Source organism: Neophocaena asiaeorientalis, unplaced genomic scaffold (genome assembly GCF_003031525.2).
Source record: "Neophocaena asiaeorientalis asiaeorientalis breed wild unplaced genomic scaffold, Neophocaena_asiaeorientalis_V1.1 scaffold246, whole genome shotgun sequence".
In the NCBI taxonomy this organism is placed as follows: domain Eukaryota; kingdom Metazoa; phylum Chordata; class Mammalia; order Artiodactyla; family Phocoenidae; genus Neophocaena; species Neophocaena asiaeorientalis.
The window spans coordinates 3,219,121-3,244,011 of record NW_020174551.1 but is presented as its reverse complement, the minus strand read 5'-3'; the positions used below and the strand labels follow the sequence as shown (position 1 = coordinate 3,244,011).

At 36.5% G+C, this 24,891-nt stretch overlaps 1 protein-coding gene across 2 annotated transcripts in view; it reads left to right on the top strand.

The window, feature by feature from the left end:
* Positions 1-24,891, top strand: part of ORC2 (origin recognition complex subunit 2) — a 53,317-nt gene that overhangs the window by 18,199 nt on the left and 10,227 nt on the right. The window contains exons 6-14 of one of the 2 annotated variants that reach the window (XM_024757326.1): positions 2,692-2,784; positions 3,665-3,696; positions 5,639-5,699; positions 8,112-8,305; positions 9,289-9,387; positions 18,687-18,715; positions 21,250-21,382; positions 22,343-22,439; positions 24,348-24,494. In XM_024757326.1, the coding sequence (XP_024613094.1) occupies positions 2,692-2,784; positions 3,665-3,696; positions 5,639-5,699; positions 8,112-8,305; positions 9,289-9,387; positions 18,687-18,715; positions 21,250-21,382; positions 22,343-22,439; positions 24,348-24,494 (885 nt within the window). Of the gene's footprint in view, positions 1-2,691; positions 2,785-3,664; positions 3,697-5,638; positions 5,700-8,111; positions 8,306-9,288; positions 9,388-18,605; positions 18,716-21,249; positions 21,383-22,342; positions 22,440-24,347; positions 24,495-24,891 lie in introns of both variants that reach the window. The other variant, XM_024757325.1, reaches the window with a different exon arrangement.

Sequence of the window (24,891 nt, the reverse complement as noted above, 5' to 3'; positions counted from 1 at the left end):
TTTAAAATAAGTTATGATCTGTCAGAAAATCATATATTACTCTGAGTATAAAAGATGATTAAATATAATTGGAGTAACCAAGATATAGGGCTAGAAATAGAGCAAGAGTTAGATTGGAAGGCTTTGTAAAACACAGAGAACACGTCCAGGATGAGTAAGTAAATGCAAAGAAAAAGCAAAGATAGAATTATCACATAGAAAGGACAAGGACAGTAAGGAGTTTGACCAGCTTGGAGAAAGATGAATTTAAGGAAATTGAAACTAGATTGGATAGATAGGATCAGATAATAACCTGATGAGAAGTTATTATTAGGCAAAGAGGAGTTTTATTTTAAAATTTCTAATATGTTGCAGACCAGTTGATGTGTGAAATATAATACAAATGAATTAAATATTTGCCCCAATTTTTTATTATTGAAATTAATACCCATACATGGATGACTGTCTCTTGTTTCCTTTCCTCTTCAATTCTTCCTTTTTCTTCCTTTCTCCTTTTGTAGTTTAAAGTTATTTAAAAGCAGAGAATTTTTATGTTTCAATATAAAACCAAAATGATCTCAGCTAAGTTACTTTGTACTTTTGTGGCTTTTTGTTGATGTGAAGGTTTTTTTCCTATCCTGTGGATCAACAGCCTTTAATCCAAACATGGCATATTTTTCTGGTGTAAAGAGAAGGCCAGTGCCTGAGCTTTAGGTACCTGCAGGTTAGAATGCTTAGGAGGATGAGGGCAGTGAAGTAGAGATGGAATAACTACCAGCAGTAGCCAGGGACCAGGCTAATACCATGGAACCCAGATGGAGGAATAATTTCAAAGAAAGATATATAAAAAAAAAAAAAAAAAAAAAAAGAAAGATATAAAAAACTTTAATGAATGATACAGAGGATTGAGGAGGTTAAGAAAAAAGAAGCCAGTGCATTTGTAGGGACTGTCATGAATATCTTGGGTCAGTTCCAAGATTGGATAAAGCTGTGTGAAATAGGTTAAAAAGAATTTGAGTCAGTGAAGTGGCTTAATTTACACAAATTCAACTATACTTTCTCTTTAAAAAAAAAAAGATGGAAGAGAATTTAAATAGTGTTCTCAGTGAACAATTTTCTTAGTGTATGAAATGTAAATCTATTCCTTCAGTTAGACTCAATTCCCACATGCCCATCACAGTGTGAGAATGTGAGCATCTTTAAAGATAAACATTGTAGGACTTCCCTGGTGGCACAGTGGTTGAGAATCTGCCTGCTAATGCAGGGGACATGGGTTCGAGCCCTGGTCTGGGAGGATCCCACATGCCACGGAGCAGCTAGGCCCGTGAGCCACAACTGCTGAGCCTGCACGTCTGGAGCCTGTGCTCTGCAACAAGAGAGGCCGCGATAGTGAGAGGCTTGCGCACTGCGATGAAGAGTGGCCCCCACATGCCATACTAGAGAAAGCCCTGGCACAGAAATGAAGACCCAACAGAGCCAAAATAAATAAATAAATTAATAAATTCCTACCCCAACATCTTAAAAAAAAAAAGATAAACATTGTATTTTTCATTTTAAATGGCCCCCTTTTTAAAAAAATTAATTAATTTATTTATTTATTTTTGGCTGTGTTGGGTCTTTGTTGCTGCGCACAGGCTTTCTCTAGTTGTGGCAACCGGGGGCTACTCTTTGTTGCAGTTCGTGGGCTTCTCATTGCAGTGCTTCTCTTGAGGAGCACGGGCTCTAGGTGCGCGGGCTTCAGTAGTTATGGCATGCAGGCTCAATAGTTGTGGCTCACGGGCTCTAAGGCGCAGGCTCAGCAGTTGTGGCGCATGGGCTTAGTTGCTCCATGGCATGTGGGATCTTCCCGTACCAGGGCTCAAACCCATGTTCCTTGCATTGGCAGGCAGATTCTTAACCACTGCATCACCAGGGAAGTCCTGGCCCCTTCTGTTCAGAAGCCAACTCTTTCATCTGATGCTCAGTTGAAGAAATGCCATCTGAGACTTCCCTGTCCAGTGGCTAAGACTCCACGCTCCCAATGCAGGGGGCCTGGGTTCGATTCCCGGTCAGGGAACTAGATCCCACGTACATGCTGCAACTAAGAGTTCGCATGCTGCAGCTAAACATCCCCCATGCCACAACTAAGACCCGGCACAGCCAAATAAATGAATAAATAAATAAATATTAATAAAAGAAATGTCATCTGTTCAGTGCTCTATCATATTTTATACATTATTAATATGTGTTAGAGTTTTAGACACAAGTAATAAACCACATTTTATGGGAGACTTAAGAGCTTTAAAAGTATAATTTTAAATATACACAGTTTTCAGTTGATTTTAGATCCCACTTTCTGGCCATTCTTTCTTAACTGTTAGCAGAGATGTGCCTCAAATATATATGGTAAAGAAATGGAAAGAGTATAAACCTGTCAATGGAGAAGAGAGAGGAAGAGTGTGTGATAATTGGAGAAACCAGCAAGGTCAAAGTTAGCTCTTTATTTGTATTTTTTTGCGAGACCTGTGGATAACTGAAGGAAGACTTGGAAGACAGTAAAGGTGAAAGCAGTAGTACTCTTAATATGGCTAGGTTTATTTATCTTTCTGATATCAGTAACAGCAAGTTTCTTTTTTTTTTTAATTTATGTAAGTGAAATAAGGCTATTTCCCCTCTTAATCTACTGTTCTCCATTAAAAGTTTTTTTAATATATTTCTTTTGTCTGTTTACAGCTTCAGAACTAGCAAAAACACCAAGAAAAAGTGTTTCATCCAATTTGAAGAGTGATCCTGAAATTACCATAGACATTCCTCAATGTAGCAAGGGTAAGATTTTACTTCACTTCTTTAAAGAGAGTTTTCATAGTTGCTTCAAAGTTACAGGATGTTACTTTTCTTTCTAGTCTAAGTGCATTTTTATATATTTTCTTCTTTTCTGTTCTGAAAATTCATTCAGTAAATGCAGTTAATACCCCAACCTGTGTGCTTTAGTATACCCATATTTAGCTATCAGTAAAAGGGGAAAAGATCTGTGTGGGTTGAAGTTGTACAGATTGACAGGGCCAGCTAGAAACAGTCTTAAATCCTGTTGTCATTTGCTTGAGTTAGCCAAATGTTCGTGGAAGATTTGCTTTGGCAAATACTATTTGAAATAAGGTTTTGGGGATTTGGAAGTCTTTTTTTTTTGCGGTACGCGGGCCTCTCACTGTTGTGGCCTCTCCCATTGGGGAGCACAGGCTCCGGACGCGCAGGCTCAGCAGCCATGGCTCACGGGCCCAGCCGCTCCGTGGCATGTGGGATCTTCCCGGACCGGGGCACGAACCCATGTCCCCTGCATCGGCAGGCGGACTCTCAACCACTACACCACCAGGGAAGCCCTGGAAGTCTTATAGTTTGGAGAACTGTGGAACAGTTGTTTTTGAATGACCCATTCTAACTAGATTAAATAGTATACTTTTAAAATAATGAACAATGAAAAGGACTCCATTTTTTCTTGTTACATGAGTGCTACAGAAATGTCATTAATGGGAGAAATCATAAAATTAATAGTGACAGTTCAGCCTCTAGTGGAGATGCAATTAATTGAGAATTCAATAATATGTAGTGGCTTCTGGGTAGAACCTGCACCTTTGCTTTTAATGAAACTAGGCTATTATGGAAAGTGAAGTATTTGTAGTAAGTAATGGCTTTTTGTTTCATTCTTTAGGGCATTCTGCTTCAGACAAAGTTCAGTTGAAGGTAAGCAATTGAGTAAAAACAAGGAAAACCCTTAGTGTTACAAAGTTAAGACATGATGAAAAATATCCATTTCATCTTTTAATTTAGATAATACTTTTATCATTTATAGGTATTTGCCAATTAAATACCTAACTTACAGATAAAGAATCTGAGGCTCAGAGAGGTGAAGTGACTTGTCTGAGTTCACCAAACTAGGAAGGAGAAAAGCTGGAAAATGAAGCTGGGTCTTCTGGACCCACCTGTTGTGCCTTTTCTGTGTCAGAACTATCCCTGGGTGTTTTGTTTGTTTGTTTGTTTTTAATTTAATTTAATTTATTTATTTTTGTCTGTGTTGGGTCTTCTGGCATTCTTTTTCAAGTTGTGGATCACATCACATTAGTGGATCTTGTTGATTCCCTAAGAGACCATCAGAAAACCTGTTAATCAGTGGTATTATATTTACATACCACAATGAAAGAGAACATCAGTCTGCAAGTCTTAGTGCACTGTCTTAGAAGGGGGAGTTCAGGAGAGAATATGTATAGGGCTTGGGGATCTGGACTCGAGGGGTTTAAGGCACATCTGTCAAGATGGGGAACTGATCTGTATTAGACAGAATTCATGGCATGGTATTTTAGGAGTAGTGGACACAGTGAGGAGAGGGTCTTGAATTGAGTTTTGATAAATAAACCAATGTTTGATAAGCTAGCTGTTTGCCCAGGTAAGTAGTCTGTTGTCCTGATGGGAAAATAGGTTGCCCAAATGAGCAAACTGTCAAGATAAATTAGTTTGCAGAAATTTCTGTAGCAAACAGTGAAGTTATTTAATAGTTTATAGCCTTATCTTTTTGAGCAAGAATTTTCTGAAATGGTTATTTTGACACAAATATTCTCAGACCTGATAATTAAGCTATATGGATATAGGTTGTCTCAACTCTCAGTCTTGAAATCAGTTTAGTAAGGCATGATCTACAGTTTAAAAAAATGAAATAGAATAAATTAGAAAATTTCTGTTTTGTAAGTATTATTTAATTATAATTTGGTTAAGTTATATATGCATATGTGTACTGGATCAAGGTGGCAAAACGTAAAACAAAATTGTAAGGATCTGGACCAAAGAAGTTTGAAATATACTGTGATATACTTTATAAACCCAATAGGTGATCAGATCACCTATTATAATAGTATTCTTAATATCTCAAATAAAAATTGTTATAATATTTGTAACTAGCACCAACAACTTATCACAAGATAACAGACTTAAATTTTTTGTCATATTTTCACATTGCCAAAAAAACACAGGGTACTTTATCTTTTTATCAGTACTGTTAAGTTATCACGTATACACCAGTAGGCATTTTATTGTGCTAGAAATTGAATGGTGTTAAAGGATTCTGTAAGGAAAAGAAAAACGTGCGTTATACTTCTGTAAAATGTTTTAAAAATTAAAAATACAGAAGTAAAAAGTAGAAATCTTTTTTCTCTCCTCCTCACAGACTACTTTAACACCAGTAAATTGCTCGTACATGCAAAGGCCCACTGCAGTAAGTATAGGAGTCCCATTTCCTTGCTTACTGATCATCCCTGGACAGTATTACCTTTTTTTAGAAAAAATATTCTGCTAATCTGATGGGTGAAGAATGATTCAAAGGCTGATAAGCTTTTTCTTTACATAATAATAGAAGTGCATCCTTCGCAGGTGTCTGGAATACAACTTCTAGAACCACTCTAGGAATCCTTCGGAATTCGTTGTATCGTTTTTGTTGTCATACTCTCCCCCCGCAACAAATTCATATATTGTTGTCTTCCAGGTCTAGGAAGGAGCTCATCTGGTTCTAATGTCTATTGAAAACAAAATATTTTTCTTCCTTCTAGCCTTTCTTTCACTCAGAGACATCATTAATTTTCATGTCATCATTATTATTTGACTATATAAACTATATTGCTTTTTTATTTTTAAACAGAACAATGATAAAAGTGAATTTCTGTCAACAGCACCTCGTGGGCTAAGGAAAAGACTAATAGGTGTGTATTTCTTTTTACACTGAGTTTTTATAAAAAGAAGCATCTAAACAGGCAATAATGGTTAAATATACAGGTTCTAGTCTTAGAATGCTTACGTTTTATCTTTGGGCTGCCACTTACAGGGACCTCTCTATGCCTCAATTTTTTTCATTTGCGAAATAGGGATAATAATGGTACCAGCCTCAGAGTTATTTTGAGATTAATTGAAGTAAAGGATGTCAAAGTGCTGAGCGTAGTGCTTGACCTTGGTATGTGCTTAACAGGTGTTGGCTATTATTACCTTTTATTATTATAACTACTTATTGCTATTTCTTTTCATGAAAGAAAGAATATGTTCATGTCTTCAATGAAGCTGTAGATTCCTTAAGGGCAAGGACTGTATCTTATATTTTAACTCATAACACTTAGCACTATGTCTTTACATTATAGTCAATGGATATTGAGGTTAGTTAAAATTCTTCAATAAAATAACATGCCTTTTAGTTTATTTGCCTGAGACAGTTTTAGAAATAGTTCTATTGATTTATTTAGAAGTTTTATCAATATATTGAAACAATTTTAAATATTTACAGTGGTACTGAATACTATACAAAGCCAAGTAAACAGACATGGTTCCTGCCTTTGGGGAAATTAAAAATGGTTTGGGTATTTTTTTTTATGTTTTGGGGGGGTCTTTTTGGCCACACCATGTGGCCTGTGGGATCTTAGTTCCCCAGCCCGGGGTTGAACCCGGGCCACGGCAGCGAAAGCGCTGAGTCCTAAACACTGGACTGCCAGGGAGCTCTCTGGTTTGGGGTTTAAATATTTAATTTTGGGGCAAATGACTTTTTGACCTTTATATTTCGGAAAGATGTCAACTCCTTTCTTGGGATTGACCCCTTGACAATAATATTAGCTAACATTGTTAAATCTATGCCCTGTAGCCCTTCTTCTTTCAAGGTATAGAGTTGATAATACATTTTTAATCAACATAAAAATTATAACACTAAATTATTGGATATCTGAAGCAATAAAAGATGATATATGCAATTGATTATTATTATTTTATGTCAAATACATCCCACATCTTAAGTTTCCTCCTTACCCCACAGAAGAATCCTTTTTAGAGAAAAGGTGAACTTCCTTCTCCTTCTCAATCACCACCAAACAAATATATCAACATGTGTGATGTATTCATGTAAATAGGGTAAAGACATTGTCTGGTACCTCCTACCACTTCTAACCCTTGCATCTACCATGGGCAGCAATCAGTGCAAATCTGAATCTGCTAAGCTATGTATGCCCACAAAATCAAGCCTTTTTTTTTTTCAGTATCTATATTTGTTATTTGCTGACTCTGGATATTCTGAAATATGCTCTTCAAAATAAAGAGTGATTTGCTTAAAATTATTTCTTTCATATTTTGGAAGTTAACCTTTTATGGTAGTTTTATACTTATTTTGTTGAGTGTAAGTTTTATCCTTACTTTATGATTATAAAACTAGCTTTATTATTTCTGGAGAGTGGTGGGGGTGGCCATGGTTTGTTTAAAAATATAATTCTTATATCTACTATGGGATGGATTGTGCATATGTATTAGTAGTACTTAAAGTAGTAGCTGTCATTTATTGAGTGCTCTATCAGTTAGGATGGCATTTTCAGTAGGCAGCAATGGAAAATTCTATAACAATGGCTTAAGCCATGGACACTGAAGTATCTCACATCATTAGAAGTCTAGGGATACACAGTTCACGGTTGATATAGTGACTCAACAGTGTCATGAAGGATACAGGTTCTTCTTATCTTTTTGCTTTGCCGCTGGCATTTTTCATCTTTAGTTTTGATATTTTATATTGCAAAATGGCTTCCATAGCTTTAAGCTATGGGTATAAGTAAGGGGCTTTCCTTCCATAAGTGAGGAAAATCTTCCCCAGAAGCTTCCAGCAAATTTCCCCTCAAGTTTCATTGGTTAAATGTTTACATGGCCAACTCTAGTTGCAAAGGAGGCTGAGAGAGCATGTATCTGGCAAAGGAAAAGACAATTAAATTACTGATTATTTATCCCTTAGGGTGGAGCACATTGCCACATATTACAATGAATTCTATTAGCAAGGAAGAAGGAAAGAGAATGGTATTAGGTATGACTGACAATTTCTGCCACATTTCCTTTGTGTTAGGCATTGTTAGTTGCTTTACATGCATTTCAATGTAATCTTCACAATGCTTTATTAAATTAACAGGTAGCCTCATTTGATAAGTGAGGAAACTGGTGCTCAGAAAACTTACATAACTATCTCTGGTGAAATCATCAGCAAGTAATGACAAAACCAGAAGTCACAATCTCTTACTTCAAAGCCCACACTCTTCCTAATACCCCAGAATGCCTCTTTTGTCAAACTGTCCAATTTTCCCAATTGCTTCCTCCCCACACAGTTCCAAGGTTTCATTCTGACAGTGAAAGTGAATATTCTGCTTCCAACTCGGAGGACGATGAAGGGGTTGCACAGGAATGTGAAGAGGACACTAATGAAGTCATATTGAGCGAACAGATTCAAGCTCAGAATAGAGTAGTTTCGGCTCCTGTTTGCAAAGAAACGCCTTCTAAGAAAATGAAAAGAGATAAAACAGTAAGTGAAGAGAGACTTTAAAGAAAAATCAGTAATATCTCAAAGATAAGCTACCTAAGAGATCCAAATGGGAGGATGAACATAATTTTTTTTTCTTTTCTGCATTTTCTCAGCCTTTCACATAAATTCCCGCATATATTTGTGTCTATTTCTGGACTTCGTATCCTTGGCCTCTCTGTATCCATATTCATGTATCAGTACCATAGTATATGCTAAAGGTGACAATTCAGTTGAATAAAAGAGCTTTTAAATAAATATTGATTGGATAATGGGAGGCAAGACTTCTCAGTATATACCTTTTCATATAGTTTCATTTTTGTAACGTTGCTGACGTAACAGTGTAAGTAATAAATGATGTGACTATGGACCCATGTTGGGTCGTTTGGAGAACACTGCACATATTATGGCCTGAGAAAAGGCTAATTATCCCAGCATGCTCTGTAAAGACTCAGAGCAGTCTAGGAAGCCTCCTGCTTGAATGACTTTCCATTCCTTCCTTACCACCACGGAGCTCAGTCCTGCCCCAAATCAGTAGAACACGTGGTGAGTCATTTTACTGGAATAGTAGGCAAGTCTTTTTTTACCTTGCTGTTGATGTCTTTCTCATTTCCACAGTCCTTCAACTGTACTAATTAAAGGATTTGCTAGGAGTGTGTGAGGCAAAACAAAGGTCCTGATTGTAAAAACCCTTTTTTTTTTTCCCAGTCTAAACGGGAATTATATGTTGGAATTTAGGAATCGTTTTTGGGCCGACTACTTCAATCTAGTCATTTTCCTCAACTTTTATGACCCTAAGAGTTACTCAGTTTTATTACTGGAATTAAATTTGCTTGGTCCTTAGTCTGTGTTGTTGCTTCAAAAAGAAAATACTGACTGCCAAGTAAAGAATTTCACGTATCCTGTTTATGCTAATATTACTGTCTAGTCCTCATATAAAACAAATATCTGAAACTAAGAACTCACTTTGCTTTGTCCACTTTCAGAGTGACTTAGTAGAAGAATATTTTGAAGCCCACAGCAGTTCAAAAGTTTTAACCTCTGATAGAACACTGCAGAAACTAAAGAGGGCTAAACTGGATCAGGTATGTTGCAAGGAGTGTTACTTGTAAATTGTTCTTATTGTGAGCTGAAAAATATAGTACATAAGCAGCAAATCTGAAGAATAAGTGTATATAGCAGAATACTCTCCTGATCAAATGAAACACAAATTAGTGTGACATCACTATTGCGTATTTTATTTTGTAAATGGTAACTGGTTCACTGGATTAGAATTGTTTGATGTACTCTAATTATACATGTATAATTACGTATTTTTCTCTTATCATTTCTTCAGGATCTATAATAATCATCAGGGTCATAGTTTCTTTTTTTAATTTATTGAAGTATAGTTGATTTACAATGTTGTATTAATTTCTGCTATACAGCAAAGTGATTCAGTTATACCTGTGTATATATTTTTTTCATATTCTTTTCCATTATGGTTTATCACAGGATTTTCTTTTTTTAACATCTTTATTAGAGTATAATTGCTTTACAATGGTGTGTCAGTTCTGCTTTATAACAAAGTGAATCAGTTATATATATGTTCCCATATCTCTTCCCTCTTGCGTCTCCCTCCCCCACCCTCCCTATCCCACCCCTCCAGGCGGTCACAAAGCAGTGAGCTGATCTCCCTGTGCTATGCGGCTGCTTCCCACTAGCTATCTGTTTTATGTTTGGTAGTGTATATATGTCCATGCCACTCTCTCATTTTGTCCCAGCTTACCCTTCCCCTCCCCATATACTCAAGTCCATTCTCTAGTAGGTCTGCATCTTTATTGCCGTCTTGCCCCTAGGTTCTTCTGACCATTTTCTTATTTTTTTCTTTTCTTTTTTTTTTTAGATTCCATATATATGTGTTAGCATACGGTATTTGTTTTTCTCTTTCTGACTTACTTCACTCTGTATGACAGTCTCTAGGTCCATCCACCTCACGACAGATGACTCAGTTTCGTTCCTTTTAATGGCTTAATAATAGTCCATTGTATATATGTATCACAGGATTTTGAATATAGTTCCCTGTGCAGGGTCTTAGTTTCTTTGATATGCATGTACCATTAATTTTTATTACCAATTTAACCCACATATTCATTGAACCTCACACTGGTCATAAAACAAAGACTGACCTGACTCTCAGTTGAAAACCTTGCAAAAAGCAGAGGATATTCTGCTTCTTGCTATTATGGAAAGCCTGCCCATTGCAGTAAGGTAGCAAGGTTGCTGTATACTCTGGTTCCAGTGTCTCATTTTATAAAAAAATAGCATACAGTTAGACTCAGGGCTTTGACAGATACCTCACTAAGAGAGGACAAAGAACCATCTGAATAAGAAAATCTTTCATTAGCAAGTGGGCTTGAGGGACTTCCCTGGCGATCCTTGGTTAGGACTCTGCACTTCCACTGCAGGGGGCATGGGTTCAATCCCTGGTCAGGGAACTAAGATCCCACAAGCCATGCAGCCAAAAAAAAGAAAGTGGGCTTGATAATTTAAGTCAAGAAGAGATTGTTATTGACTCAGAGAGAATCAAGATTTTATTATTTTCTGAAATAGGAATTCAGTGCAATTTCCTAAGGTATACAGGGCTTTTGACAGAGTTTTCAAGCTATAGAAAAGAGAGAAGAGAGGTTTACCATAGGGTAAACCTCTATGGCTTGGATGACGTGGTGCTGTGTGGTTGGGGGTTTTTGGTTTTTTCTGTTTTGTTTGTTTCTTTCCACCTGTCTCATAGGTATTGCAACTCAGATCAGAGACTAGCTGAAAACATGTGTCAAGAAACCAAGCTGTTCAAGGAAGAGATGGCACTAACATCTGCTTAGTGCATGTATTTTTTTTTTTTTTCTATACAGCAGGTTCTTTTTAGTCATCAGTTTTATACACATCAGTGTATACATGTCAATCCCAATCTCCCAGTTCATCCCACCACACCCACCCACCACCACTTTCCCCCCTTGGTGTCCATATGTTTGTTCTCTACATCTGTGTCTCTATTTCTGCACTGCAAACCGATTCATCTGCATCATTTTTCTAGGTTCCACATATATGTGTTAATATATGATATTTACTTTTCTCTTTCTGACTTACTTCACTCTGTATGACAGTCTGTAGATTCATCCACATCTCTACAAATAACCCAATTTGGTTCCTTTTTATGGCTGAGTAATATTCCATTGTATATATGTATCACATCTTCTTTATCCATTTGTCTGTCGATGGGCATTTAGGTTGCTTCCATGACCTGGCTATTGTAAATAGTGCTGCAGTGAATATTGGGGTGCATGTGTCTTTTTGAATTATGGTTTTCTCTGGGTATATGCCCATTAGTCAAGATTGCTGTGTCATATGGTAATTCTACTTTTAGTTTTTTAAGGAACCTGAATACTGTTTTCCATAGCGGCTGTATCAATTTGCACTCCCACCAACAGTGCAAGAGGGTTCCTTTTTCTCCACACCCTCTCCAGCATTTGTTGTGTGTAGATATTCTGATGATGCCCATTCTAACTGGTGTGAGGTGATACCTCATTGTAGTTTTGATTTACGTTTCTCTTATAATTAGTGATGTTGAGCATCTTTTCATGTGCTTCTTGGCCATCTGTATGTTCTCTTTGGAGAAATGTCTGTTTAGGTCTTCTGCCCATTTTTGGATTGGGTTTTTTTTTTTAATATTGAGCTGCATGAGCTGTTTATATATTTTGGAGATTAATCCTTCGTCTGTTGATTCGATTGCAAATATTTTCTCCCATTCTGAGGGTTGTCTTTTCATCTTGTTTGTACTTTGCTTTGAAAAAGCTTTTAAGTTTCATTAGGTTCCATTTGTTTATTTTTGTTTTTATTTCCATTATTCTAGGAGATGGATCAAAAAAGATCTTGCTGTGATTTATGTCAAAGAGTGTTCTTCCTATGTTTTCCTCTAAGACGTTTTTTGTTGTTGTTGTTGTTGTTGTTGTTTGTGGTACGCGGGCCTCTCACTGTTGTGGCCTCTCCTGTTGCAGAGCACAGGCTCCGGATGCGCAGGCTCAGCAGCCATGGCTCACGGGCCTAGCCGCTCCGCAGCATGTGGAATCTTCCCAATTGGGGCACAAACCCGTGTCCCCTGCATCGGCAGGCAGACTCTCAACCACTGCACCACCAGGGAAGCCCTCCTCTGAGAGTTTTAGAGTGTCCGGTCTTACATTTAGGTCTTTAATCCATTTTGAGTTTACTTTTGTGTATGGTGTTAGGGAGTGTTCTAATTTCATTCTTTTACACATAGCTGTCCAGTTTTCCCAGCACCAGTTATTGAAGAGACTGTCTTTCCCACTGTATATCCTTGCCTCCTTTGTCATAGATGAGTTAACCATAGGTGCGTGGGTTTAACTCTGGGCTTTCTGTCCTGTTCCATTGATCTATATTTCTGTTTTTGTGCCAGTACCATATTGTCTTGATTACTGTAGCTTTGTAGTATAGTCTGAAGTCAGGGAGTCTGATTCCTCCAGCTCCGTTTTATTCCCTCAAGACTGCTTTGGCTGTTCAGGGTCTTTTGTGTCTCCACACAAATTTTAAGATTTTTTGCTCCAGTTCTGTGAAAAATGCCATTGGTAATTTGATAGGGATTGCATTGAATCTGTAGATTGCTTTGGGTAGTATAGTCATTTTCACAATTTTGATTCTTCCAATCCAAGAACATGGTATATCTCTCCATCTGTTGGTATCATCTTTAATTTCTTTCAACAGTGTCTTATAGTTTTCTGCATACAGGTCTCTTGTCTCCCTAGGTAGGTTTATTCCTAGGTATTTATTCTTTTTGTTGCAGTGGTAAGTGGGAGTGTTTCCTTATTTTCTCTTTCAGATTTTTCATCATTAGTGTATAGGAATGCAAGAGATTTCTGTGCATTAATTTAGTTTCCTGCAACTTTACCAAATTCATTGATCAGCTCTAGTAGTTTTCTGGTGGCATCTTTAGGATTCTCTGTGTATAGTATCATGTCATCTGCAAACAGTGACAGTTTTACTTCTTCTTTTCCAATTTGTATTCCTTTTCTTTTTTCTTCTCTGATTGCCATGGCTCAGACTTCCAAAACTATTGAATAATAGTGGTGATAGTGGACATCCTTGTCTTGTTCCTGATCTTAGAGAAAATGCTTTAAGTTTTCCACCATTGAGAATGATATTTGCTGTGGGTTTGTCATATATGGCACTTATTATGTTGAGGTAGGTTCCCTGTCTGCCCACTTTCTGGAGAGTTTTTATCATAAATGGTTGTTGAATTTTGTCACATTTTGTCAAAAGCTTTTGCTGCATCAACCTAAATGCCCATCTATTGAGATGATCATATGGTTTTTGTTCTTCAGTTTGTTAATATGGTGTGTCACATTGATTGATTTGCATATATTGAAGGATCCTTGCATCCCTGGGATAAATCCCACTTGATCATGGTGTATGATCCTTTTAATGTGCTGTTGGATTCTGTTTGCTAGTATTTTGTTCAGGATTTTTGCATCTATATTCATCAGTGATATTGGTCTGTAATTTTCTTTTTTTATAGTATCTTTGTCTGGTTTTGGTATCAGCGTGACGGTGGCCTGGTAGAATGAGTTTGGGAGTGTTCCTTCCTCTGCAATTTTTTGGAGGAGTTTGAGAAGGATGGGTGTTAGCTCTTCTCTAAATGTTTGATAGAATTCACCTGTGAAGCCATCTGGTCCTGGACTTTTGTTTGTTGGAAGATTTTTAATCACAATTTTAATTTCATTACTTGCGATTGGTCTGTTCATATTTTCTATTTCTACCTGGTTCAGTCTTGGAAGGTTATACCTTTCTAAGAACTTGTCCATTTCTTCCAGATTGTCCATTTTACTGGCATAGAGTTGCTTGTTGTAGTCTCTTAGGATGCTTTGTATTTCTGTGGTGTCTGTTACTTTCCTTTTTCATTTCTAATTTTATTGATTTGAGTCCTCTCCCTCTTTTTCTTGATAAGTCTGGCTAATGGTTTATCAATTTTGTTTATCTTCTCAAAGAACCAGCTTTTAGTTTTATTGATGTTTGCTATTGCTTTCTTTGTTTCTGTTTCATTTATTTCTGCTCTGGTCTTTATAATTTCTTTCCTTCTGCTAACTTTGTGTTTTGTTTGTTCTTCTTTCTCTAGTTCCTTTAGGTGTAAGGTTAGATTGTTTATTTGAGATTTTTCTTGTTTCTTGAGGTGGGCTTGTATAGCTATAAACTTCCCTCTTAGAACTGCTCTTGCTGCATCCCATAGGTTTTGGATCTTCATGTTTTCATGGTCGTTTGTCTCTAGGTACTTCTTTTTTTTTTTTTTTAATAAACTTATTTATTTATTTTTGGCTGCATTGGATCTTCATTGCTGTGTGTGGGCTTTCTCTAGTTGTGGCGAGCGGGGACTACTCTTTGTTGTGGTGTGTGGGCTTCTCATTGTGGTGGCTTCTCTTGTTTCAGAGTACGGACTCCAGGCATGCAGGCTTCAGTAGTTGTGGCTCAAGGGCTTAGTTGTTCCGCAGCATGTGGGGATCTTCCCCGACCAGGGCTCGAACCCATGTCCCCTGCGTAGGCAGGCAGATTCTTAACCACTGTACCACCAGGGAAGCCCTGTCTCTAGGTACTTTTTGATTTCCTCTTTGATTTCTTCAGTGATCTCTTGGTTATTTAGTAATGTATTGTTTAGCCTCCATGTATTTGTGTTTTTTATGTTTTTTTTCCCCATAATTGATTTCTAATCTCATAATGTTGTGGTCAGAAAAGATGCTTGCTATGATTTCAATTTTCTTAAATTTACTGAGGCTTGATTTGTGACCCAAGATACGATCTGTCCTGGAGAATGTTCCGTGTGCACTTGAGAAGAAAGTGTATTCTGCTACTTTTAAGTGGAATGTTCTATAAATATCAATTAAATTTACCTGGTCTGTTGTGTCATTTAAAGGTTGTGTTTCCTTATTTATTTTCTGTTTAGAGGATCTGTCCATTGGTGTAAGTGGGGTGTTAAAGTCACCTACTATTATTGTGTTACTGTCAATTTCTCCTTTCATGGTTGTTAGCATTTGCCTTATGTATTGAGGTTCTCCTGTGTTGGTGCATAAACATTTATAATCGTTATATCTTCTTTTTGGATTGATCCTTTGATCATTAGGTAGTGTCCTTCCTTATCTCTTGTAACAGTTTTTATTTTAAAGTCTATTTTGTCTGATATGAGAATTGCTACTCCAGCTTTCTTTTGATTTCCATTTGCGTGGAATATCTTTTTCCATCCCCTCAGTTTCAGTCTGAATGTATCCCTAGGTCTGAAGTGGGTTTCTTGTAGACAGCGTATATATGGGTCTTGTTTTTGTATCCGTTCAGCAAGCCTGTGTCTTTTGGTTGGAGCATTTAATCCATTCACGTTTAAGGTAATTATCGATATGTATGTTCCTATTACCATTTTGGTTTGTTTTTGTAGGTCCTTTTCTTCTCTTGTGTTTCCCACTTAGAGAAGTTCCTTTAGCATTTGTTGTAGAGCTGGTTTGGTGGTGCTGAATTCTCTTAGCTTTTGCTTGTCTGTAAAGCTTTTGATTTCTCTGTTGAATCTGAATGAGATATTTGCTGGGCAGAGAAATGTTGGTTGTAGGTTCTTCCCTTTCATCACATTAAGTATATCATGCCACTCCCTTCTGGCTTGTAGAGTTTCTGCTGAGAGACCAGCTGTTAACCTTACGGGATTTTCCTTGTATATTATTTGTCATTTTTCCCTTGCTGCTTTCAGTAATTTTTCTTTGTCTTTAATTTTTGCCAGTTTGATTACTGTGTGTCTCAGCGTGTTTCTCCTTGGGTTTATCCTCTATGGGACTCTCTGTGCTTCCTGGACTTGGGTGGCTCTTTCCTTTCCCATGTTAGGGAAGTTTTCGAGTATAATCTCTTCAGATATTTTCTCAGATCCTTTCTCTCTTCTCTCTCTTCTCCTTCTGCGACCCCTATAATGCAAATGTTGTTGCGTTTTATGTTGTCCCAGAGGTCTCTTAGGCTGTCTTCATTTCTTTTCATTCTTTTTCTTTATTCTGTTCCACAGCAGTGAATTCCACCATTCTGTCTTCCAGGTCACTTATCCGTTCTTCTGCCTCAGTTATTCTGCTATTGATTCCTTCTAGTGTATTTTTCATTTCAGTTATTGTATTGTTCATCTCTGTTTGTTCGTTCTTTAATTCTTCTAGATCTTTGTTAAACATTTCTTGCATCTTCTCGATCTTTGCCTCCATTCTTTTTCCAAGATCCTGGCTCATCTTCACTGTCATTATTCTGAATTCTTTTTCTGGACGATTGCCTATCTCCTCTTCATTTAGTTGTTTTTCTGGGGTTTTATCTTGTTCCTTCATCTGGTGCATGGTCCTCTGCCTTTTCATCTTGTCTGTCTTTCTGTGAGTGTGTTTTTTGTTCCAGAGGCTGCAGGATTGTAGTTCCTCTTGCTTCTTCCTTAGTGCATGTATTTCTTTTTTCTTTTTTTTTGCGGTACGTGGGCCTCTCACTGCTGTGGCCTCTCCCGTTGCAGAGCACAGGCTCCAGACGCGCTGGCTCAGTGGCCATGGCTCACGGGCCCAGCCGCTCCGTGGTATGTGGAATCCTCCCGGACCGGGGCACGAACCCGTGTCCCCTGCATCAGGCGGACTCTTAACCACTGTGCCTCCAGGGAAGCCCCTCATGTATTTTTATATAAGCAACATGGGGGAAGGAGAAGTGGATCCAGGGTCAAAGTAGGACTTCATAGGACCTAGAGACAGACAGACCTGTTGGAGGATGAAAGAAACACCTGTTACTGATAGTGAAGAAAGGAAGGTCTTTCATTAATTGTGGACATAGCTGACAGATACAGTCATAGTAACATGTGTCAATGAGCATTTATTTCTCATGTCTGTGGGTCACCTGGGAGTTGGCTGATCTAGGATTTGCTCCACGTGTCTGTCCTCCTTGTTGGACCTCCTTGGAAAGCTAGCAGAGGCATGTTCTTCTCATAAAAATGTCAGAGACAGAAGAAGTAGAAAAACAAAAGACCTCTTAAAGCCTGGGCTCAAACTGTCTCAGTGTCACTTCTGCCTCATTCTAGTGGCCACAGTAAATCACGTGGCTGAAAACAAAGTCACAGAACAGGGGATGGGAACTAGATTCCACCCGTTTAGTGGGAGGGATTGCAAAGTCACATGGCAAAGGGTACAGATAGGAGGAGGGGCAAGTATTGGGGCTAGTAATGTAATTCTGCACAAATACTGAAGTTTGAAATGAAGGTGAATAGGTGACATAACATTTCAGAGTTCACACTAAGTGTGAGTATGCTCTGATAATACAGTATAAATAACTACTGAAAATGACACTAGTGCTTTATCTGCTGATTTCAGGGCTCTAGACGTTAGGAAAAAAAACATCAGATGGAGAGAGAAATTTTTGAAATCTACTACTTTACAGTTTTACTTAGAATTTGTCCTATTTCTCTTTAAGTATATGGATGAATAAAAACTGTATAGGCTAGAGTGCCTAGAATCTTGGTTGCTGCTTTAGTCTTCAGTATTAAAAAAATATTTTACTTAAAGGATAAAATCATGAAAACACAGTAGTGCCAGGGTAGAAATACATATACAGCTTTTTACTAGAGTTTTCATTTCAAGAAGTGAGCTGTGTTTGAGTCACTAGCATGAATTTTCAAGTTTTGGGTACAGAGCAATGTATCTTCCTCAGTTTATTTTTACATTATTGTTTTAAAAACTTTGCCGTACTTACCAAAGATAAAGGATTTGTTAGAAACAGCTTTTAAAGAGGAGCAGTGAATTTTACTAATGATAATGGTAAATTATAAAGAAACTTGACTGTTTTCTGAGAATTAATACTGAACTGTTACCTTAAGCTTTTACATTTTTTCAAATCCGTAGGTTTTTAAAAGAGTGTCTGGATTTGTTGTCAAAGCTGGGAGGCAGGTTTAATTGTCTCCTTATGGTAACAGTATTTTTAGAAATTAAAGACTTATATTGATATTTGGAATTTATAGTCATGTAAATGGTTCTAGAGAAAATGTAGCAAATTCTTTACTGTTTTACATATTTGTACTTAAAGAATGTATAAAACATTTTAAGAAAGAAATATTGAAATATTATGTGTATTCTCAGTAGATGCACTCATTACCAAACCTGATTAAAGTAATATTTCCACTGATGGCCTCTTCTAACCTCTACCTCTAAGGAAATATTTTTAGTGTGGATTGATGTGATGTATGTGGATTGAGAGTGATTTTCTTCCCTCCCTCTTCCTTTTTTTTTTAAAGCAAACTTTGCATAACTTACTGAGCAATGTTTCTCCTTCCTTTTCTGCTGAACTTAAACAACTAAATCAACAATATGAACAGTTATTTCATAAATGGATGTTGCAGTTACAGTAAGTACTATTATCATTGTAAACCTTTGTAAAATAAAGAATAATATATATTTACATGTCTATGTTAAAATCAAAGCAGTTTGACATTTAATTTTCTTTTTGCAATGAACTTGATATGTATTTTTATTTATATGTAAAAATTTGAAAAAACAGGTGTTTTCCCAATTTTATGACCCAAATGTAGAAGTCATATTATTATATGACTCTTCTCAGAAATTCCAATTTTCAAGAAATTTGTCTTTTCTAAGTTTTGTTTTTTTTTTTTTTTTTTTTTGCAGTACGCGGGCCTCTCACTGTTGTGGCCTCTCCCGTTGCAGAGCACAGGCTCCGGACGTGCTGGCTCACGGGCCCAGCCGCTTCGCAGCATGTGGGAGCTTCCCGGACCGGGGCACGAACCCATGTCCCCTGCATCAGCAGGTGGACTCTCAACCACTGCGCCACCAGGGGAGCCCTGTCTTTTCTAAGTTTAATCAGACTTGAAAGCTATTGTGTAAAATAGCCTTTCTTAGAATTATGAATTATTACTTATAAAAATATTTGAAAATATAATTTGTCAAGATTGATAAATATATCAGTTAGATTTTAATTCAGAATATCTAAAATGAAAGAATATATATTTTTCTTTCAATCTCATTCTGTTTACATGTACTGTAGACCTTTAGAATTTCATAAGATCTGTTGTCTAAACATTATTTTACCATTTTAAAATTGTTTCTTAGAATATTTTTTTAACTTTATCATTTTTCAGATACCTCAGGTTAAATTTAAATTTCCATTAAAGCACCTAGAAGAATGATAAAGATTAAAACGTAGTAATTTTTTTCTATAATTACTTTTATATTCGTATTTAAAAGGACCTTAGTATAAAGAAGTGCTTGAAGTGTATGCTAAAATGTGAATGGTGCAGTAAGAACATAAAAATTGCCACAATTTTCCCCAATTGATCCTGGTTTTCTTTGCCAATAATAAATCAAAGGAGTATGCTAGTAAGAAAATGATTATCTTCCCTGTTAGGACCTTACCTTCTCTCAATAACTATTTATGGACCTGTTCATTTTGAATTTATAAGGCAGATCTTCACGCTGATCCCACCCCCCAGTCCACCAATTCTTCTTTCTTGCCATATGTCAGCTTTGATAACTTGATTTGCTTTGCTTCCCAGCCTAGACCTCATAGTCAGCTACTTTAGTAGAACTGATAGTTCTCTGAACTCCCTTGCTTCTTTTTTCTGCTGCTTCTATTTTGCTAATCTCTGCCTTTGGGGGTTATCTCTTTTCTTTTCTATTTCCAGGCTATCCTGCATTGCTACAGAGCATCACGTAAATACTGTTTCTGATTGACCTCCGTTAAAAAATCATGGAGTTGAACTTTAGCCTGACCCCTAGTGCTTGGTGTTCTGGGTTGTCTCATTTACTCTCTTGGCTTCAGTTGCTTTTTGTATGTGAATAACTGCCATAACTATATCTCTAGCCCAGCCAGATCTCACTCCTCAGCAGCAAATGTGAATGTATATTGGAAGTGTCCATGTGGATGTCCTGTAAATAATTCAATATACATAAAATTTAACTTATCTTAAATCCCTCAATCCCACCTGCCCCAGCTACCTCGCATAGTGGATGCACCCCATTCATGCAGTCTATGCCAAAAAACTGAGCTATTCTTAATAGTCCCTTTCACTTAACCTTCCATGTCTGATCACTCTCCAAATCCAACCAATTTGACCTGTAAAGCTCTTGACACATTTGTCTCCATGACACCTAATTCAAGTCCATAGTCTTTGGTGGTTTTACCCTCCTTCCTATCCATTCCCCCACTCAGTCAATGTAATCTTCTAAAAAGATCATGTTACTTTCCTATTAAAACCTTTCACTTAACACCTGACTCTTTACTTTTAAATGCTTATGTTCCTTGGAATAAAATCCAGTTAATGTCTTAGTTGATTTAACAACACTTTTGTGACCTGGCCCCTGATTACTTTTCCAGTTCAATCTATCAGTTAAAACTCTGCTTCAGCCTATAAGACTTTTTAGTGTCTTGTACCTAGTGCCATGTTCTCCCTTGCCTCTTATTACTTGAAAGGTAGTAGAAGTTTGAGAGAAAGTTGGAACTGCAAGCTTGGTGTACAGATAATAAAACTGTTCACTTGCTTTATATAAGTTGGGAATCAGTAGTTATTTAGCCATGCCATTTCTTCCTGTATTCTTTATAAGCTTAAATTAAGGAAACTGGTTGATTATAAAATTGGCAATAAGACGTACTGAACTTGGGCTTCCGGGGTGGTGCAGTGGTTGAGAGTCTGCCTGCCAATGGAGGGGATGTGGGTTCGTGCCCCGGTCCGGGAGGATCCCACATGCCTCAGAGAGGCTGGGCCTGTGAGCCATGGCCTATGAGTCTGCACGTCCGGAGCCTGTGCTTCACAACGGGGGAGAGGAGAGGCCACAACAGGGAGACGCCCGCGTACCGCAAAAAAAAAAAAAAAAAAAAAAAAAGAGAAGTACTGAACTTTAATTTCATGAGTGCTGTTTTTCTTACAGCCTGGGGTTCAACATTGTGCTTTATGGTTTGGGTTCTAAGAGAGATTTACTGGAAAGATTTCGAACCACCATGCTGCAAGATTGCATTCATGTTGTCATCAATGGCTTCTTTCCTGGAATCAGTGTGAAATCAGTAAGTTTTAAAAATGTTAAAAGGAACAACATCATATCCCCTGCCAATCCATATCCCCATGTTAATGAGGATGCTATTTCATATTCTGGAGCATTCAGTTTTTGTTTTTATTGCAATAGTTTTCACACTAGTAGGATTGCACAGTGCTTAAGATCATGTGTTTGGACTCAGAGGGTTCTAGCTTTGAATCCCCATCCTTGAATTTCCTATTTGGTAACTGATAATATATTAAATATTAGGGAAATGTTAGCTTTGTTTACTACATTGAATACCAACAGTACTTCTCTCAAGGATAGGATTATTATGGGGGACTTCAATTTTATTATGCTTTTATGTCACTTTAGTGCTCTAAAAATAATAAAAATATAAGAATGGTTTACAGTTCTTTGATCATTTTTACTCCAGATGCTCATATCTCTTCATCATTTGAAAGTTAATTTAAACCTTTTGAGTTCTGGATATTAACCAATGTAATATTCCTTTTTAAAAGTGTCCTTAATGTTTGGGTCCTCTTTCATTTGATAAATCTATAGTTTTCTAATATTTTTCATATTGTTAGTTTTTGGTTTTGTTTTGTTTTTACTACCTGCTTATGTTATCTTTACACCTTTGCTATTCCCTGTTTCCTTTTAGCGATAACTTATGCAAAGAAATGAATTAGATGTACTTAAGTACCAGTAGAATTTTTGAAGTGATTTTTCAGACTTAGTGGGAAATCCAAATATAGTTTTAATTTATGAAAAAAAAGGATTGGGGCTTCCCTGGTGTGGCTGGGCCCATGAGCCATGGCCGCTGAGCCCGGTGCATCCGGAGCCTGTGCTCCGCAACGGGAGAGGCCACAACAGTGAGAGGCCCGCGTACCAAAAAAAAAAAAAAAAAAGGATTGGTTTGCTAGTTGTATTTATCCTACATGACAGAATAAGTTATAACTGATGTACCTCTTGCACTTTTATGACATAGATCCTGAATTCTATAACAGAAGAAGTCCTTAATCATATGGGTACTTTCCGCAGTGTGCTGGATCAGCTAGACTGGATAATAAACAAATTTAAAGAAGGTAATGTGAAGGAGATGCTCTATAGTTTTAGGGTGAAGCTAAGCATACTTATTTGTGTACTAGTATACATAAAATTGAGGATTGTTTTAATAATGACACTTCTCTCAATGCTGATTTAGATTTTGATTTCTTTAAAACCTTTTTCTGTGAACTTTTCCTGTGAACTTTAACTTACCTAACAGGAAAGAATTACTCCTGCTACCTTGAATTTATATAGCCAAAGCCTCTTTTTTTTCCCCCCAAAACCTTTTATTTCAGGATAATTTTCAAGTTTTGTTTGGCCAGTGTAAAGTGTTTCCAGTTAATTGGTACCTCTATGTCCGATAGTTTTATATTGTTTAATATGTTTATAAAGCATTCTTATCTTTATCCTGAGTATCAATGCATTTGAATAATTTCATATACTAAAATCTGAGAAATGGGGGAAAAAACATTTGTTGTTCTTTTGGTGTGAATGTTTTTGTTATATGAGCATTTCAGAAAATTAAAAATAAAATTATTTAGGTTCTAACAATTGTCATTTAGTCATTGCTTAACAATTAAATGGAGTAATTGGTTATGCTTAATGATTTAATGGATGATTTTGATATTGTTTGTACGCTCACTAAAATAGGTGCCTGAATCATTTTTTATATATATTTATATGTAGTTACTCTTATATATAATCTGTATTATAATAAATATTTATATATTATATAATCTGTATTATCTAAATATAATTTATATTAAATAATTTATAATTGTATAAATCATAAATGTTTTACATAGTTATAATATAGATGTTATATAATTATGAATTATATAAATTATAATTGTATATTACATATGTAATATAATAATTATATGTTTGTTTACATATTTAAATACTGACTATGGTGACTTCTAGAAATTAAGGAACCTTGGACTTTCAAAAGTGTGTCATCTCAGAATCTTTGTCACTATATTGTCTCTCTTGTCCCTCTATCCCCAGTGGAAGAGAAATGTACTTATTCTCTTTAAAAGGCTCATCTTTTGTCATAAATGCCAATGTCCCATTTCTTACCAGCTCCTGAGGGACTTAGCAATGGCTTTTAAACATGTATAGAACTTCTTCCATCTTAAGAAAAATATTTACCTGATTCTACTGCCCTTTTACTCTCTTTTATTTCCCTATTTCAATATGATTTGAGAGTTTTTGAAGACATGTCCTGCCGTCTACTGTTTGTTTCCTTCTTAATTTCTGGTCTCTGTGCTACCTGAATTGTATGCTTGAAGATCACCTGTAATTTTTTTCATGCTAAAAACACTGACCTTGCCTCACCCTTTGTTTATCTTCATCTCTCCAGTATTTGATGGTGTTGACATCTCCATCATCCAAATTCTTCCTTCACTGACTTTTATGATATTTTACTTCTCTGACCTTCCTCATGCTTTGGGCAATATCCTAAGCCTCTCCCCTTCTTTGGTCTCTTGGCTTTTGTTATAACCAGGGTTTTCTATATTCTCTCTTAATGCTTAATGAGAACTCTTTTTTTTGGAGGAGGGGACGACTCCCTCCTTTATCCCACCTTGCAATTCAACATGCACAGATTCACCTCCAATCCAATATGTATCTTCCCTTATTTCCTATGCCGTATTAAAACTGGTTTCTTCATGGTCTGATTCAAGTGTTAACCATTCTGGTTAAGTCTCTAACTGCTCCAGTGTCTACTGATTTCCAATGAATTTCTTTTTTTTTTAAAGACTGTAATAATGTCTTGCCTGTTTTATGAGTGACTGACATAGCTTCTCAAATAAATTGCATACCCCTAAGCAATAGTTCTTTTGTCCTGTGCTACTTTGATATATTCTTTAATACAGTCCTTGCATGTGGTAGGGGGCTTCACAAGTACTCACTGAATATAATAATTGCATTCTCTTTCCTTTTAGAATCTTCTTTAGAACTCTTTCTTCTTATCCACAATTTGGATAGCCAAATGTTGAGAGGAGACAAAAGCCAGCAGATTATTGGACAGTTGTCATCTTTACGTAATATATACCTTATAGCATCTATTGATCACCTCAATGCTCCTCTCAGTAAGTTAAATATTACTGTTTTTCCTTCTTGAGATATCAGTCTTTGAAAATTAATTTTCTTAATGTTGTCACAGCATTTTTATTGTTTTAAAGTATGCTTTTCCTTTGTTGCGTGTTTAAAGACATAGTTGCCAAAAATATAGGTGTCCTTAATCTGATTTAGAACATAATTCTTGGAAATAAAAATTTAGATAGTAAAGGGTGTGTTTTACAGCTAAAGTTTCATGAAGGAGAGGAGACCCAACTATTATTTTGGTTTCTTTCTACTCTTCTTTGTGGAATTGCAACATTTATTTTATGCATTTAATTCAGACTTTATGATAATCCTATAAAATAAAATAAATTATTAAAATTTTTCAAAGAATGCCTTGGTAGTGCTAATATATTTTAACTTGTA